The following is a 16,286-nucleotide window of genomic DNA, read 5'->3' as shown; positions in this document are numbered from 1 at the left end:
AACGAGATTTTTAAGTTCCCTTCCAACCCTTAATATTCTACGATTCAATGATTTTACTCCATCCCACTGCCATGGGCAGGGATAGCCTCCTTAGGCTCGCTCCAACAGCTCCACACCATCTCCCTCACGGGGAAGCCTCCGCAGCACCTCGCGCCCGGTGTTTAATGGACGAAGCACTTTAGAACAAGCGACAAACGCCACTAAAATAAAAGTTTTTGACGCCCCCGCGTTCACCGGCCCCGCGCTCCCTCAGCGCTTTCCCGCCCGCCTCCCGCCGCCCACGTGACCCGCGCCGCGCGCACGCGCCCTCGCCCCCGAACTACACGTCCCAGGGTGCCCCGCGGTGGCGCGTGCGCGGCGGCGCCCGGCGCTCGGGCCATTTAAATGTGTGTGAGGGAGCCCCTGAAATGGCCGCGCAGGTCGCCGCGGTGCCGCGGGCCCCGGAGGAGCCGCCGCCGCCCTCAGCGGACCGGCCCGCCCGGCCCCGCGGGCCCCGCCGCCGGCGAGCGGCACCCGGCGAGCCGCCGGCCGCCAAGCGGGCCCGACCGAGCCAGCCGCTGCTGGCGGGGCCCGGCCCGGCGGAGCCGCTGCCCCCGCCCGCCCTCCCCGCCGCCGCGGGGCTGTTCACGTTCTCCCCGCTCAGCCTCCCGCCGCCCGGGGAGCGCCGACACCACCACCGGCACCACGCCGAGCCCGCCGGCCACAAGGCGAGGCGCGGCAGCCCCGCGGACGGCGCGGCGGGGCGGCCCAGCCAGCGAGGTGAGCGGAGCGGCGGGGGGAGCGCGGGGGTCGCGGGGCCGGCGGGTGCCCCCGGCGGGCTCGGCTGGGCGGGCGGCGGCGCCGCGCTCGGAGCCCCGGGCGCACCTGTGGAGGGGAGCGGGCGGCGGCAGCGCGGCGGGATCGGCGGCCCTGCTCCGGCCGTGGCGTAGCGGGCACGGCGGGGCTGCCCCGGGCACGGAGCGCGGGGTGGCCGCGTTGCTGCTGCTGCTGCTGTCAGAATCGCCCTCATCGCACGTTCAGCGTGCGAGTGCTGTGAGAGTGGAGGCTTCTTCACATTAATGTGTGAGGAGATGTTGGTTTGTTGGTTTGTTTTTTTTTTTTAATTTTTAATGGTTGGTTCTAATAAGTGGCCTGAGAATGGATCTCGTGATTCCATACGAATGTTTCCAATGCGGTTGTCAGAGGATGGTGCCAGATTCTTTTCAGGGGTGCCCAGCAACAGGGCAAGGCAGAATAGCCATAAACTAAAACACAAGAAGTTTCTCCTCAACATGAGGAAGAATTTCTTTCAATGAAGGGTGACAGAACACTGGAACAGGTGCCCACCGAGATCCTGGAGTCTCCCTGTCTGGAGATATTCCAAACCTGTGTCACCTGTTCCAGGTGACCCTGCCTTGGCAGGGGGGTTTCTCTGGATGATTTCCAGAGGTCCCTTCCAGCCCGAATTATTCTGTGCTTTCTTTTATTGAAAGGCCAAAATATCTCTGAATTTTGGCACGTGCTGTGTGTGGTTTTGTTTCTTTTTTTTTAACAGTACAGAGTGATTGTTTTGGTTCTGCTCAGAGATTTGTTGTAGTAAAAAGCTTCTTGGAGAGAGCAACATAGATAAAAAATAACTGCAAAAGCTACTGTAATTAAAAGTATAATGTGGTGAATTATGCTTGAGGAGTGTATGGGCAGGTTTTGTGCCAAAGAAACCAAAGATGCACTTGCTTACAGAAGTCAAGTGTCTGTGGAGTAAAGTCTAGATAGGACTATCTTAAGAACAGACAAAACTAGCGCCAGGAGAGGCTTTTCTCCACTGGTTAATGCTTCCACACCACTGTGCTTGCATACAGACTAAAAAAACTTCAGATTGTAAACCACTAAAGTTTTATCAGTGTTTATCAAGCAAAAGTTGGGAGCAGTGTAACTTTGTAGGCTGGAGTGTCACTGTGTCAGTTCTAACCCAGAATTAAATTAGGCCTCTTAATGAAGGCTTAAACAGCGTGAAAATGAGCATCAAAATTCCAGATTTGTAAAGGAAAGCTGTTTGCTTATCTGAAGCTCTTCACTGCCTGTCCTTAGCTGTAGGGTAGTGCTTTTTGGGATGGAGCTGTGTTTCTTTTCCTCACTGTTTTTATTTTGCTGCATAATCTCATTAAACTACCTATTACATTGACTGTACCATGCTTATCTGTGGTCCCAGGTGACTGTGAACACCCCCACTGTTTTTGCTGTTTACTAATGGTTCTGGTTCTGTTGTGGGATGTCTGATCATTTTAGTGTATTTATATACCCTGAGTTATTGGCACTGTTGTCACTCTGCCTCACTGCAGAACCCATAGTTTAGAGACCTGTCCACAGGTTTTTTGTGTTTGAGGTGCTGGAGGCCTTCTGTTTATTTAAAGGAATAATTAAAACTATATTTCCTTCAGGATTGCCAGGCATTATTATAATGTCACTGTTTAGCTTCACTGAATACAGCAGTTACTCACTGTAATAGTGGGACTCTGCTGTGTTCAATGCATCCAGCAGCAGCCAGGGCAGCTTTTATCCTGCAAACAGACAAGTGTTCACTGGAACCTCCCAAATGCAAGGATTCCACTGTCTGTTATGAGGATATGGCTTCAAACAGGAAGATACTCTGGATTAAATGTGTGAGGTTTTAAGACTATACCTGAAAGCAGAAATGCTTACAGTAAGAGACCTTTAACAACCAAATGTTCTTAGAAATGTGCATAGGGAAGTATTCCCAACAGCACAGTGGTGGCATGAAATCCTTGTTTAGTTGCAGCTTGGGATCTCTGGTCTCCAGGACAAACACCTGGTGTGTGAATTGCACGTTCTCAGTGAGTAAAGCAGTGTCTGTGCTCAGAGCCCAGTGACTGAGCAAACCCTGCCCTCCTCACATCTGAGTCCTGCAGCAAACCTCATTCCAAGAACCGTTTCAGTTGGCTTCCCAGAACAAGTGATACCGCCCTGCTTTTCCTGCTTTCTCTGAAATAGAAAGATCAGGGCCTTTGCTGCTTGCAAGGGCTGCACAGCACGGTGAAAACTTGTATTTCAGGTCCTAAGACTATTGTATGAAGCGAGGATTAAGCAATCAGCTCTTTCTTTGCTCCATGAGTAACTCTGTTCCTTACTCCAGGCTGTTATGAAGGTCAGCCCTCTCCAGTAACAAGACCAAACCAGTAATGATCCAGTTAAACACTGGTTACACTGAAGAACCTGGAGCTGCCTGTGTTTATCACTACACCCTTTCTCATAAAACAGTGTAACATGGCTTTTTCCTTTAACTTAAGTGCTCTAAGAGAATGAAGAGGGAATACCAATGTGCAGCCAGAGAAAGGAAATTTCATTAGGACAAAGCCCTGTGCTGAGGGGAAATGGTAAAACTTCAGTTACTGCATCTTCAGGCAGGTGTTGCCTTCAGCAGCAGGTTGTTCTCATCCCCACGGCTATCCTGCTAACACAGCTCCTGGAGATTTATGGGCACTGTTGGATGAAATGGTTCTTTGATTCAGGCACGTTAAAATCTTGTCTTGGCAATTGAGTTTGTAACAGCTGGGCCATCAAGTTTTCTAATTACCTTTGTCCCTTGCTAAATGTTATTCGAATTAGCTTTTATTCTTGAAAGAAGAACAGCTTAAACTATTCCATTTTGCCTGACAGAACTACTTCTTTACATTTTATCTCTCAGCATTTTAGTTGATTAACCTCAAAAAAAAATTACCCCAAATAACTGAAACAGGCTCTTAATTTCTTTCTCTGCATTAACTGAATTGTTAACTATAAGACTGAATCTGTTGATGTGATGATTTGGGTCCTTTAATTTTAAAAGATTAGCAATCTAAACTTAAATGTTTTTACTTCTAAGTGTAAGTAAAGCTTGTAGCTCTTCAGTGCTACTCTGTTTGCTTCCCTATCATGTATCCAAAATCAGGGAAGCGTTCTGTAATGAAAGTCTTAATGTTTAAATGTTACACATACTTGTTTATCCTCTTCCCCTGTACGGCACAGCCTTAAATGTCAGAAGTTATTAATGTACTTAATTATAGATGCTCTGAAATACAGACTCCTTTTAAAGGTATTCTGATAAATCTGTTTAAAATTGAAGTATTTCTGAAATATTAAGCTAGAATTTTGGAAGGTTTCCTTAATTCAAGTCTTTATTTGTATAATTGTAGATACCCTGGCTTTTGACTTAATTATACACCAAAAATGCAATGTTTTACAATGGGTCAGTCTCCCTGAGAATAGATCCCTTCAGCAAGTGAGAGGCCTGAATTCTTTTGGGGTGAATATGCTGCAACTGCAGAACTCTAATCTTCTCTTTATTGTCGCTGCCAGAAACTCCAGATGAAAATGGCAAAACCCAGCGAGCTGACAGTCTTATTATGAAGAAGATAAAGAAAAAAAAGGAAAAGAAACATCGGGAAGATGTGAGGGGAAAGCGCCTGAAGATGTACAACAAAGAGGTGCAGACGGTGTGTGCTGGGCTCACTCGCATTGACAAGGAGACTCTGTCTCAAGGACAGTGTGACAACCTGGAAATGAACAAGGAATCCTTCAGGTACCTGAAGGATGAGCAGCTGTGCAGACTGAACTTGGGCATGCAGGAATACCGGGTACCCCAGGGAGTACAAACCCCCTTTGTGACACACCAGGAGCACTCTGTCCGCAGCAGCTTCCTCAAGACTGGCACTAAATTCAGTAACTTCATTCACGAGGAGCACCAGTCCAATGGAGGTGCCCTGGTCCTGCATGCCTACATGGATGAACTCTCATTTTTGTCTCCAGTGGAGATGGAGAGATTTGCAGAAGAGTTTCTTGCGTTGTCATTCAGTGAAAATGATAAAAATGCAGCTTACTATGCTTTAGCCATAGTGCACGGAGCAGCTGCCTATTTACCAGACTTCCTGGATTACTTTGCTTTTAACTTTCCAAACACTCCAGTGAAAATGGAAATTTTGGGCAAGAAGGACATTGAAACAACAACAATTTCAAATTTTCACTCTCAGGTAAGAATTATTCAAATGCATAAATGTTGCACAATATCTAGATTTGATTAATCTCAGTAACCCAGAGCAGACATGGTTTAAAATAGGCAAGTCACAAATGTATTTAAGCAGATGAAGAAAGGTGATGTTAGGACTAATCTATTGTGCTGTGTATTCCTGCTTCTGCTGGAAGCTTTTCTGTGCTCCCTGGTAGCTGGTGAATGACACATCAGACACTGCTGCCTGTGACCTGAGGGGAGATCTACACTGAGCATCTTTTTCTTCTAAACTTGGGAAAACACTGAGATTGTTCAAAACAACAGCCAAGTCTGTCAAGAATTGCATAGACTGCAAATGCTAATGCTGCTTTTCTAGTCAACAGTTGGGGTTTGTTTTGGGGTCTTGGGGTTGGGGTTTTTTTGCAATGATGTTACTTTCCATGTTTCAGTATATCTGTTTCACAAGGTTTTTAACATCTTCATTCCGTCAGTACCTTATGCTGTTTAAACTTTCTAACTTGAAGGTGGTTAGAGAATCTTTTTAATTGCCCTTCGAAAAGGAGTTTCATTTTGTTTACTCCCTTGTTTCCATGGTAGGCTCACACTAGTTTAAATTCTGAAACTGTATCTCCATGTAACTTAAATGGATGCAACAGTAAAAACTGAGCTAATTTTAAGATTCCCGTATGAAAGTCTCTTGGATTTTAGTCGTGTGCTCAAACTCGGAAGTATCTGTGAGTGTACCACATGATTACAGCTTAGATAAAATTTGTTTTGATGGAATAAAGCTTCTTTCTTTATAGTCTGAGAATGGATCCAAACTGATGATTACTTTTAAGATCTTTACTTGATAGATTAATTACATTTACGAGTTCACCTGTTGGGAGGCTAAATCTGAAACTCTGCAGTGGAGTTCAGTTCAGTATGATAGAAACACACCTTTAACAACAGACTTTGGAGTGTTAGTGCTTGTGGATGGGCTATTTGCATCTCTGCAGGCTTTACCAAATGCTTATAAGCAAGATTTGCATTGGAAAAACAATTAGTGCTTTACAGAAAGTTACTGCGTGGTCACTGTGGAGTCTTTAAATAGCATTAAATGAATAATTCTGACACTTGGCTTTTTGTTTGGCAGCGATTTGCTGCTCCAGCACTTATTTTAACCAGCTTCTGTTTCTTGGTGCAAGTAATTCTTTGTGTTGATAGAGCTGTGTCTGGGTGCAGAGCACCCCAAAACAATCTCTGGGCATATGAACCACTGCTGTGGGTAGCAGCACTTCTGCACAGCACACACCTGTGTGCTGCAGGTGTCAAATGTGTCCACAGGTCAGGCTTTCAGGTCTTCTGTATTAGTGATTTATCTGTGTTCTTTAGTGTCCTGGTTGCATTCTGGCTTGAGTACATGTGATGACCCCTGAGATGGCTAAACAGAGCCTCTGGAATGTTTAACAATTGCATTTTTTCTTGCTGAATGTTCTGTGAACATGAATACTGGCGCTATAAATACACGTGAGGAATGTATGGTAATAAATAAGAGGCTTTGCTGGGTTATAGTCTGCTGGTACTTCAATTAATTCTATTTTAAGTACTGTCTAAACTTGATTAAGATTGAGTCATGACATAAGGTTCAGTTGGTCTAAACCACTTCTCTAAACCCAGCTCCAGCATGACCTGCTTAATCCTCTCTGGCTGAAGTGTGTTAGTGCAGCTCTCCCTGAGCAAACAGAGCAGGGGAGCTGTCACAGGCAGCTGGAGCAGGGCTCTTCAGGGAATACAGGTGATGGAAAAGCTGAAGAAACACAGGAATTGGTGGTGGGCTCACCCACGTTTTGCAGGCTGGCTTGTCTTGGAAGGGTTCAAGGGCCTGGGGTGCTGAACCTGGCTGTTGTGCTCCTGTTCCTTGGCAGCTCTGGTGAGGCTTGAACAGATTGGCCAAGCTTCACTTTTCACCCTTCTGAGTGAGAATTGTGCAGTACAGAAGCACTTCATAGTTGTGCTTTAGCAGATTAAACATGTTGCACTATTGTGTGCTATAACACTGATTATTTATAATGAAGTTAAGTTGCCTCCATTCTGGGTTCCTTCTCTGTGCATGAGTTTGTTTGCTGCACTGACCTGTGCCAAAGGGATTGGGAGTTTTAGGGAGTCTTGAATTCTGAAGATTCAGTGTTCAGGAATCAAAATTTGTTCTGTAAACTGCAAGTTAATGTGACCTTTGGCTTGCACAACATTCAACTGGTTTGTGTTTTTTTAGAGAAACTGAATTGTAGTATTCAAAATAAGGACTTTAATCTGAAGGACTTGGTAAGTCTAGTGATAATTAACTGCCTTGCAAGGTGAATTCCTTTGTTCTCAGGGCAGTGAGTTTATAGCAAAGCACTCCAATGTGTATTTGTTACATAAATGTTTGGTTTCAGTATCTTAAAATAATTAAGCTCCAGTGTCCTGTGGATTTTTTGCTTGCATTGTCTCTCATTGGTTCTAATACCTCAGTGCTGGAGCTCAGCTTTAGTGTGGAGCTGTTCACTTGAGCTGAGAGCTTTCAAGACTCCAATCACTGAGCAGTAATTTGTAAGCTTTCCTCACGTAAGGGCACACTTTAATTTGGAAGCTCTTTGCTGTGCAGCTAGAATGAACTCTTATTTTCCTTATCACTTGTTTCAGTACAACTTCTTCCACTCAGTGAATGGGAATATATTTAGAGTTAAAAAAACACTTCTGCTTTTTTTTTCCAACTGATCAACTTGCCTGATGAATTCTCTCTGATCCAAAGAACAGTTACACTGTCACAGAGGGTGTGTGGGGGTTCTGGGAAGAGGCCAGGAAAGAGAATTGTGGAAATAGGTTTTGCATAAGCTGCTCTTCCTTCTGGGAAGAAGGTGGGAGAAGCAGCCAACAGGTGATAACTGGGTAAGTTTTCTTACTCCTGCTGTTCAGAACAGGTTCCTCTGCTCCTGGCAGCTTTGGTTCATGAAGCACATCACAGTTTGATTGTCTGCCCCATGTGAACTTCTCTGATTGTGGAAGGGCAATTTCTTTTTTTTTTAGCAGTAGCTACCAAAGTATGAAATGGAGAAGTTGTGCATCTGTACTGCATCCTTCATTTGGTTTGTCACTAAAGCCGTATAAACAATGCCCAGTGGTCCTGCACTGTGTCAGATTTTAGTCAAGCATGTCACCCTTGCTGTGCTGGCATGTCACTGCCTTGTCCTTCAGCAGGAGCCAGCCTTGTGCTCTTGCTTTCTTCCTTGTAGCCAAGGTTTTGTGTGGTTGGTTTTATAGCTGACTTGGCATGCTGAAATATTGTTGCTGTCAACTGATTCATGCTTTTCTTGCAACTGGAGAGAAACTTCAGAGACTTAACCTCATTTGTCTCCAGCTGATGCCTCATCTGTGTGTCCTCTTCTCATCCTGTGCTGCTCACTTAACCCGTGGTGAGGCTGGGGTGCCTCGGGAACGTGCAAATAAACACCAGCTCCGAGCCTCTGACAGGAAACACTGCCTCTGTCTGCTTCTGTTCTCACCGCAGTGTGGGAAACACTGATAGGCTCATGGTGCAGCTGGGAGAAAATGTCTCCATGAGCACTGGAGCTAATTTTAAACGGGCCCATAACTTGCTGTGAGTGGGGGGTACACACAGCAGTGATGGCTGGGTGGCATTTGAAAGGGCACAGGCTGCCTGAGCTGTCTTACTGGCCCCATTGTCCTTTTGCAACAGTAAAAACAGTGGCAGTGACTGCTTGAGATCCACTGCTGCTTTTAAAGCAGCACAAGGAACAAATTATAGCAAGGGAGGTGCTGTGGTAGTGAGTTACTGACTTCTGGCAGCCATGTGAACTGGAGTGACCCCAGCTAAATTCCTAAACAAGAGCTGAACTTTAAACAAAAATAAAAAACACTGAGAGAGGTCCTAATGGATATAATGAAATTACTTCAGCTATTTCATCATCTCAGCTTTCTTCCCTGCAGTGAGGGGTGCACAGAGGTGACTGTGGAGTGAGCAGAGCTCTGAGAGAATTTGGAACACCTGGTGAATGAAAGGCCAAAGCAGCTTGCAGTGCAGCAAGCAGGGTGCTTACTCATGGGACACTAAACCATGCAGTTGTAAAGGGAGAGCCAGGTGCCTGTTCTTTTAGATGTTCATTGCATCATATTGTTGAGACCACTGGCCTAACCAGTGTTTGCTGCTCAGAAGGAATTGAGAATGAGAGATGCTGTGAAGAAGTTTTTTATGGCATATTGAACTAGTAGACTACATCCCCTGTGATTGAGGTCCTTGAGATGAATAATACAGCCTGCTGGGGATTGCCGTGGGTTGGTGCATGTTGTCAGCGTAAACATGTCCTGGGTTTAATTCTCAAGTGTGTATATTCCTTTAATTTCTGTTAAAAACTAGCAAAGCATTGAAATCCAGCGTTTCCCTAAAGTATTTCTTCTGTTTCCTTTAAAACCCCTGAGTTCTTGTCTATTTTTCCATTGTTCCAGTGCATTTAAAAACAAACAAAGTTAAAGCTTCTAATTTTTCATTTCCTTTGAAAGCGTTACAAGGAAAAGCTGCATATGGAATTATAATTCATTTTAAGTCATGACAAACACCTGTAAAATACTAGTAACTCTCACCAGGTGGTTTCAGTAGCACAGAACTCATCTGGAAGGAGTCTGTCTGCACTTACATAAACAGTGCCAGGCAGTTAAACTTCACTGGATAAGGACCAGAGCACTTCAGTCCTTAGTTTTTCTGTATGTGCACAGAAAAAAAATATTGCCGTGGTGTTCCAGTGCTCCTGCTCTAAACTGCATTCAGCAAATAGAGTGAGCTAAACTTGTATAATTAAGAAGTGAAATATCTATGGCTGCTGCTGGAGGATAAAATTGCAGCAGTAACTCTATTCTTCCTTTATTAGTCTCTCCTAATTTACCTTTAACAACTGCATGGAGTAATTTAATGACATCTACTTTGCTGGCTAAGCGTGCAAAACTGAAACTAAAAGCTAAGCTGCTACTGCCATGTATCTATAAGTGGAGTTCTAAAATGCATCACCCTGGGAGAACATGACTGTTAAACTGCACATTTACCAGTAATTGTCTGTACTGTCCCACCACTCAGCCATGGAGAACAGTTGGAGTTTTTCACCCCTGGAACACTGAAGGGTGGTGGAAGGCTGGGGCTCTGCAGAACTTGTGCTCTGTAACATCTGTTAGCTCTGGTGTCTGCACAGAACCTCAGCTGTGGTGTCTGCACAGAACCTCCTCTGTGGCCATATGGCACATTCCAGCTGCAGTCCATAGGGTGAGGCTATAGAGCACTGGAGTCTTGCCAGTGCCTCTCTTCTGGGAACAGGAAGTTGGCAAGAAAAGTTTCCAGATGACCCAGCAAAGTGGGACAGTCTGTGTTCTAGAGGATGTCCATGAGCTGTGAGATTAAAGTGTTTCTGACCAGCAGTGACAGCAGGTTCTACTGCAAATGGTAATCCTAAAATTCTTCTCCATGAGCTCTGGCTTTCCAGTTAAATCCCTCATTTAATCTGTTTTTTGTCCAGTTTCCTGTGTTTACTATCACCAGAACCACTGCATGAAAGACCCTGAGGTTTTTCACTGCAGGCCCAGGGGAAGGACCTCCGGGACAGGACTGAAATTGGAATGTGCATAGCCCAGGAGCATCCGGTTTGAAATGTAGAAGCAAAAGTCCAACTGCACAAACCAGTGGAGAGTTAAAGCTTGCTGGTGAAAGACTGAGTCACAATGAAACCTTGTGTGGTTGTTTTCTCAAGTCAGCCTGGAAGTGTTGAATTGTTCCTGAATTAGTCAAATATTCACTTGCTGTTATTCAGACTCCAGAAGGATTTCCTGTCAGGAGTACAGACAGGAGTCCTTCTTTCTCCTCTGTTCTAAACAGTCCCTGTGCATATTCCCAAAGGCCCATCTGCTGAAACAGATGTAGATGAGTCCAAGATTGATCCCAGCTGTATTAGATCAGTCACTTTTATCCTCCTGGGAGGGAACTGAAGCTGTGCTGGTGTTGTGTCTCCTGTCTGGCCGCAGGTCAATCGGACGTACTGCTGTGGCACCTACAGAGCAGGCCCCATGCGCCAGATCAGCCTGGTGGGAGCAGTGGATGAAGAAGTGGGGGACTACTTTCCAGAATTCCTAGATATGTTGGAAGAATCTCCATTTCTCAGAGTAAGCAGTAACTTGTGGTGTGTTTAGAGCACTGTAGATATTTAAGCAATTGTTAGGTTTCTAGGTAATTAGAGACTGTAAGGGATTTTCTTTATTGATGTGCTTATTTGGGTTACTGAGGTTCATTCTTTCCTGTGTCCAGTTGAAAGGCATGGACTGAGGTGGCTAATTAAAAATAATCAAGTTTATTATATATACTTGCACTACATGCACTTCTACTTCCCTAAAAACTATGCTTGATAAAATTAGCTTGGAATATCTTTTACCTCTCAAACTTACTTAGTTTCTATGCAATTCTTTTGACAGTAGATTTGAACCAGTTTTACCAAAGGCATCATTTAATTTTTCTATCTCACCCAGTGTTTTGTGTTATGTGTGTTTTGTGGGTTGTTATGTTCCTGTTTTCTTTTAGATGACTCTGCCCTGGGGGACTCTTTCCAGTCTCAGACTGCAGTGCAGGTCCCAGAGTGATGATGGGCCCATCATGTGGGTGAGGCCAGGAGAGCAGATGATCCCCACAGCTGATATGCCAAAATCACCCTTCAAACGGCGCCGGTAAGGTTTGGGTTTCCTTTTGTACTCGAGGGAAAACTTTGCAGTTAAGTCTGTGTCAGATTTGAGAACAAAAGCAAAGTACTTGATGTGGAACTTGCTCTTCAGAGGACTAATTCAGATTGAAGTTTCACTTTCACTTTGTTTCAAATTGGCTCAGCTGATAAAGCAAATCTTACCCGTGATGGTTATTTTATTTCACTACTTCTGACAGTATCTTTCAGTACTTCTCACATATCCTAGATCAGCACTTTAAGATTAAAACTTCTTTTTATTATCCTGCAGGAGACTTAATTCATCTTATTTCTGTGGCAAGAACCAATCTGGTGATGAGGGCAGGTGGAATGCTGTAAAACAGCAGAGATCCTTCTACTGCTGGTGCTGCCTAATAATGGCAGTGCTAAAGCACTTATAACATGCCTGCCCAGGAATTATTGTGTATTCTTGCTTTGTTTCTGAAAGAGTGCTCTAAAACAAATTTCAGGAGATTTGGAAGCATATTGAATTGTTGTTTCAAGAAGAATTTTTGGATGTATTCTCAAATAACTGAAGCTCAGTTTCTGTAGAATAGCTCTATTTTACATACAGGTGCATTCTTAGAGGAAGTCTTTCCGCACAAGTGAACACAAAAATTTTGTGATTTGATTTGTTTTGTAAAGTTTGGTCTTATAACCCGAATTGTACTTTGTTGGTTTTGTCTTGATCTTTCACCAAATCAGCACTTAGAAAAAATCAGAAGGAAGTGCTTTGTTCTCTTGAAGCCTGCCAGAATTCTAAGATGATTCCAATACAAATATTAATTTTTGAGCAGCAGGGACATTTTTAGTGTGTGTTTTTGTGCTGTTGCAGGTCCATGAACGAGATCAAGAACCTGCAGTACCTACCTCGGACCAGCGAGCCCCGCGAGGTCCTGTTCGAGGACAGGACCCGAGCTCACGCTGACCACGTGGGGCAGGGCTTTGACTGGCAGAGCACAGCCGCTGTCGGGGTGCTCAAGGCTGTGCAGTTTGGGGAATGGTAAGTGCTGCTGGGATGCAGCTATTCTTTCTTCTAAAAAAAACCAAAATTCCTTGCAAAACAAACCTAATCAGAAATGGTTTAAATCCTATAATGAGACTGGTTGAAATTTTCTGCCCAGGGAGGTGGTGGAGTCATTGGATGTGTTTGAAAATAAACTCAGTGCCATGGTTTAGTTGATGAGGAGGTGTTAAGTCATAGGTTGTACTAGAAGATCTTAAAGGTCTTTTCCAACCTAGTTTATTCTGTGATTCAAAAGCTGCACAGAGCTGAAAACCTCAAGCTGTGTACCTCCTATTTTTCCATCTTGAGGCAGTAAAAAATTTGTAACAGCAGCTTGCAGAATATTTTAGTGATATACAAAAGCCTGAAACTTGGACCATCATCCTTGATTATTCTTTTCCTGAGCAGGTATATTCATTCTAGCTTTTGTAACTGTAGTCTAAGAGCTCAGTGTAATTAATTTCACAGCTGCAGTGCTTTCTCAGGTCATGTACCCAGGATATTGCTGTTGACTTTGCAGAGAAACTGGACTGGCATCATTGTAAGAGCTAGAAATTAGAAATTGGATAGCATCATTAGCATTATCATTAGAATAAAAGATGCCAATGTTTCCTATACTGTTGAATAAAACTCCTCACTGCTTCAACTTCAGTGTTCCTTTGTAATTTTACATTTTTCCCTTAATGCAGAATTATTCTGTCCAATTATAGAATGGAAGAATTGAGGCAAATAGTGGTTCCTAGAACACAGAGAACTTTTATAGTGGCAGTTTGAACCTGGGTCTCAGGCTTTTCAGTGTATTGTCCATGCAAACATCCCTTCTGTTGTGAATGCACCAAAAATTGGGAAAGAAAATGTGGAAATATATGAATTATACCTCTTTTTCAAAATAATACACTATTGAGAAGTGTTGAGATTTTGTGCACAGTGTAACACTCAAGCAGGTCATTGGTTCAATGGAGCTTTCTGCTGGAAGAGCTGGAATGCTCTGTAACTCAAATACTCAAAAATTCCTGGAATTCTCCTTTTTTTTTCCTAGGAGTGACCAGCCTCGTATAACCAAAGATGTGGTTTGTTTTCATGCTGAAGACTTCACTGATGTTGTGCAGAGACTTCAGCTGGACTTGCATGAACCTCCAGTGTCACAGGTATCAAATCTGCCCTCGTTGACAGCTCATTCCTGGTGTTTTGGGAGGAGTTTCTGACAAATTCCAGCCCTTTTGTATCCCCTCAGCTCTCTTGGGTAAATTTCCCCGTGTTTCAGGATAAAATGGTTCAGTTGGAAGGGACCTTTTTCTTTTCCTTTCCCCTAAGCTGAGGTTCATGCTGTGAGTCCCAGGGTGTGCTATAGCAACAATCTGTTGATTAAGCCATGTGTGCCTGCTCCTGCTTTTTCTGATGTCTGATGTTGTCTTAGGCTATGGAGGCATCTAAACTCAGTCCTGCCAGCCCAAGCAATGCAGCCCATTGTTGTTTTTAACTATAACTATAGAAATCTCTTCATGCTCCTCTCAAGACATCAGGGAAATTGTATTTTTAAAGTCCAATTCTCATTTGAATTTGAAATTTCACCCATGAAAAGGAAACATTCTGATTTAGACATGAATTCACTTGAAAATAGGAAGATGCTGAGTGTTTGAAGAGTTTACCATTAACTTTCCCATCTCTCCTTCTCCCAGTGTGTTCAATGGGTGGACGAAGCCAAACTAAACCAAATGAGACGGGAAGGCATTCGCTATGCTAGGATTCAGTTGTGTGACAATGACATCTACTTCATCCCCAGAAATGTCATTCATCAGTTCAAAACAGTGTCAGCAGTCTGCAGCTTAGCCTGGCACATCAGACTCAAACAGTATCACCCCGTGGGGGAGACTTCTCCAAAAGCAGAAAGCAACTCAAGCCTGAACAGTGATGTTCCTGGAAACACAGAGGCAGAAGGTGAACCCCAAGGTGTGAGTGTAAAAATAGAGTCTGAAGAACCAGGTATAGAAATTCAGCTTACCCCAGGAGTGCTCTCCTCCTCTGTTTCTTCAATATCAGGACTTGTGCAACCAGATCAGGTGGCCCAGCCCCTTCCAGGTTTTAAAATAGAGTCTGATCAGCAACACAATCCACAGGATCATGCAGGCTCTTCTGTGTGATATGTATATATTCAAACATTTTTTAAACAACTTTTTAAAATTTTGATGTGAAGTTATAGTTTTATAACTGGCTTATGTTTTATTGGAGAAATCTTGCCTATAATTCTATAAAGAAAGGTGACATTCCAAAATGTCAAGCATATCTTTTTTACACAGATTATGCAAAATTCAAGTTGTATTTTAACCCCTTAGTACAACCTGTAACAGTGGTCTACCACTTCTTTCTGTTTAAGTAAAGAGATGTTGAATATCTTCTCAAAGTCAGATTGGAATTCCTCCAGGAATATGAAATTATTGAACTCCATTGGTCAGTGTTATTTCCCTACTTTTACTTTATCTCTAATCTTCACCAGAAAGTGATGCTTTTGTAGAAGACTTGCAAAGTGATTTCCCCATCTCATTTTAATTGCTTAAAAAAAAAAAAAAAAAGAAAAAAAAAAGAAAAAATAGAGAAAGCACAGCACTTTTGATGATTTGTGGAATTTTTGGTATGTCTGTTCTTGACATGTTGGTTTATATACAAGCTATAGAAATTGATGTTTCTTACAGTTCCTACAAGGGTAACCTGTAAAAAGAACTGAAGCAAGTGTCTGATTCCTGTTGAAATGCAATGACTTACTGACCTAACACTTCTCATAGCACTGCTTATGTTGTTTGGTGTGGGGGTTTTTGCTTCCAAAATACATCTTCCCTGAATGTGATAAATGCTAGTGTCAAAATTAGAGAACCTCTCGGTAGTCTTGTGGAGGAAACTGCTATCTTTGAGCACTTTAAGGCTTTAAAATACTTAACCAACTTGGCAGCTTGTTTTGATGGGGTCGTAACGTGTCCAATGGATCCACACTTTCCCTTGTACTGATGCACTTAATATAATAAGCATTGAGCTGATACCTGACTTCCTAGAATAAGGACAGCCTTACTGTGTAAGTTCTGTATTAGTATTTCACAATAAAAAGTGTTTTGGCATTGGACTGCTTTTTCCATGTGTAGCTCCTGGGTGCCCAGTTACTGTGGAAAAATCAGCAGCACGTGCTCAATGTGTAGAGTGTCAGCTATCAACAGTTTTTAAACAATCTTTCAATATTTCTGGATGTTAACGTGTAACCTGTATTTGACTTTCACTCCCCGATTTATTACTGCCCTTTCCAGTCATCAAAAGGAAAAGTCCCTTTTCCCTCCCCCCTCCCCACATTTAGAGTACAAGTTGGGGTTTGGTGCAACTTAAGCTGTCTCCAGATAACTTCATTTGTTCTAATCCTCACTGGGGTAGGAAAGATTTGAAACACTATGTTAGACTAGACAAAAGCAAAGATGCTGTGTTAGTTCTGGATGCATCTTTTTAATATCAATTATTACTCTTCTCTTTATAAGGGTCTCTAAAATATGTTACTCTATTATAAATCTTACTTTGT

General features: G+C 43.3%; 1 protein-coding gene across 1 annotated transcript; it reads left to right on the top strand.

The window, feature by feature from the left end:
• The first annotated feature begins 407 nt into the window (after positions 1 to 407).
• Positions 408 to 15,329, top strand: RSBN1 (round spermatid basic protein 1). Its single transcript, XM_030965834.1, has 7 exons — positions 408 to 759; positions 4,333 to 5,003; positions 11,024 to 11,161; positions 11,574 to 11,716; positions 12,563 to 12,730; positions 13,773 to 13,881; positions 14,413 to 15,329. The coding sequence occupies exons 1-7, from the start codon at positions 408 to 410 to the stop codon at positions 14,872 to 14,874; spliced, it is 2,043 nt and encodes a 680-aa protein (XP_030821694.1). The 3' UTR covers positions 14,875 to 15,329.
• Positions 15,330 to 16,286: the final 957 nt, after the last annotated feature.

This window comes from Camarhynchus parvulus, chromosome 26 (genome assembly GCF_901933205.1).
Source record: "Camarhynchus parvulus chromosome 26, STF_HiC, whole genome shotgun sequence".
Lineage (NCBI taxonomy): Eukaryota > Metazoa > Chordata > Aves > Passeriformes > Thraupidae > Camarhynchus > Camarhynchus parvulus.
Note: the sequence above shows the minus strand (reverse complement) of the source record. Positions and strands in the feature narration are given on the sequence as shown.

Excerpts from the sequence above, each read along its gene's own strand:
- RSBN1 (XM_030965834.1), top strand. The coding sequence starts at position 408 with ATGGCCGCGCAGGTCGCCGCGGTGCCGCGGGCCCCGGAGGAGCCGCCG. Across the intron at positions 5,004-11,023 it reads TTTCAAATTTTCACTCTCAG|GTCAATCGGACGTACTGCTG; the intron begins GTAAGAATTATT and ends GTCTGGCCGCAG. Across the intron at positions 13,882-14,412 it reads ATGAACCTCCAGTGTCACAG|TGTGTTCAATGGGTGGACGA; the intron begins GTATCAAATCTG and ends TCCTTCTCCCAG.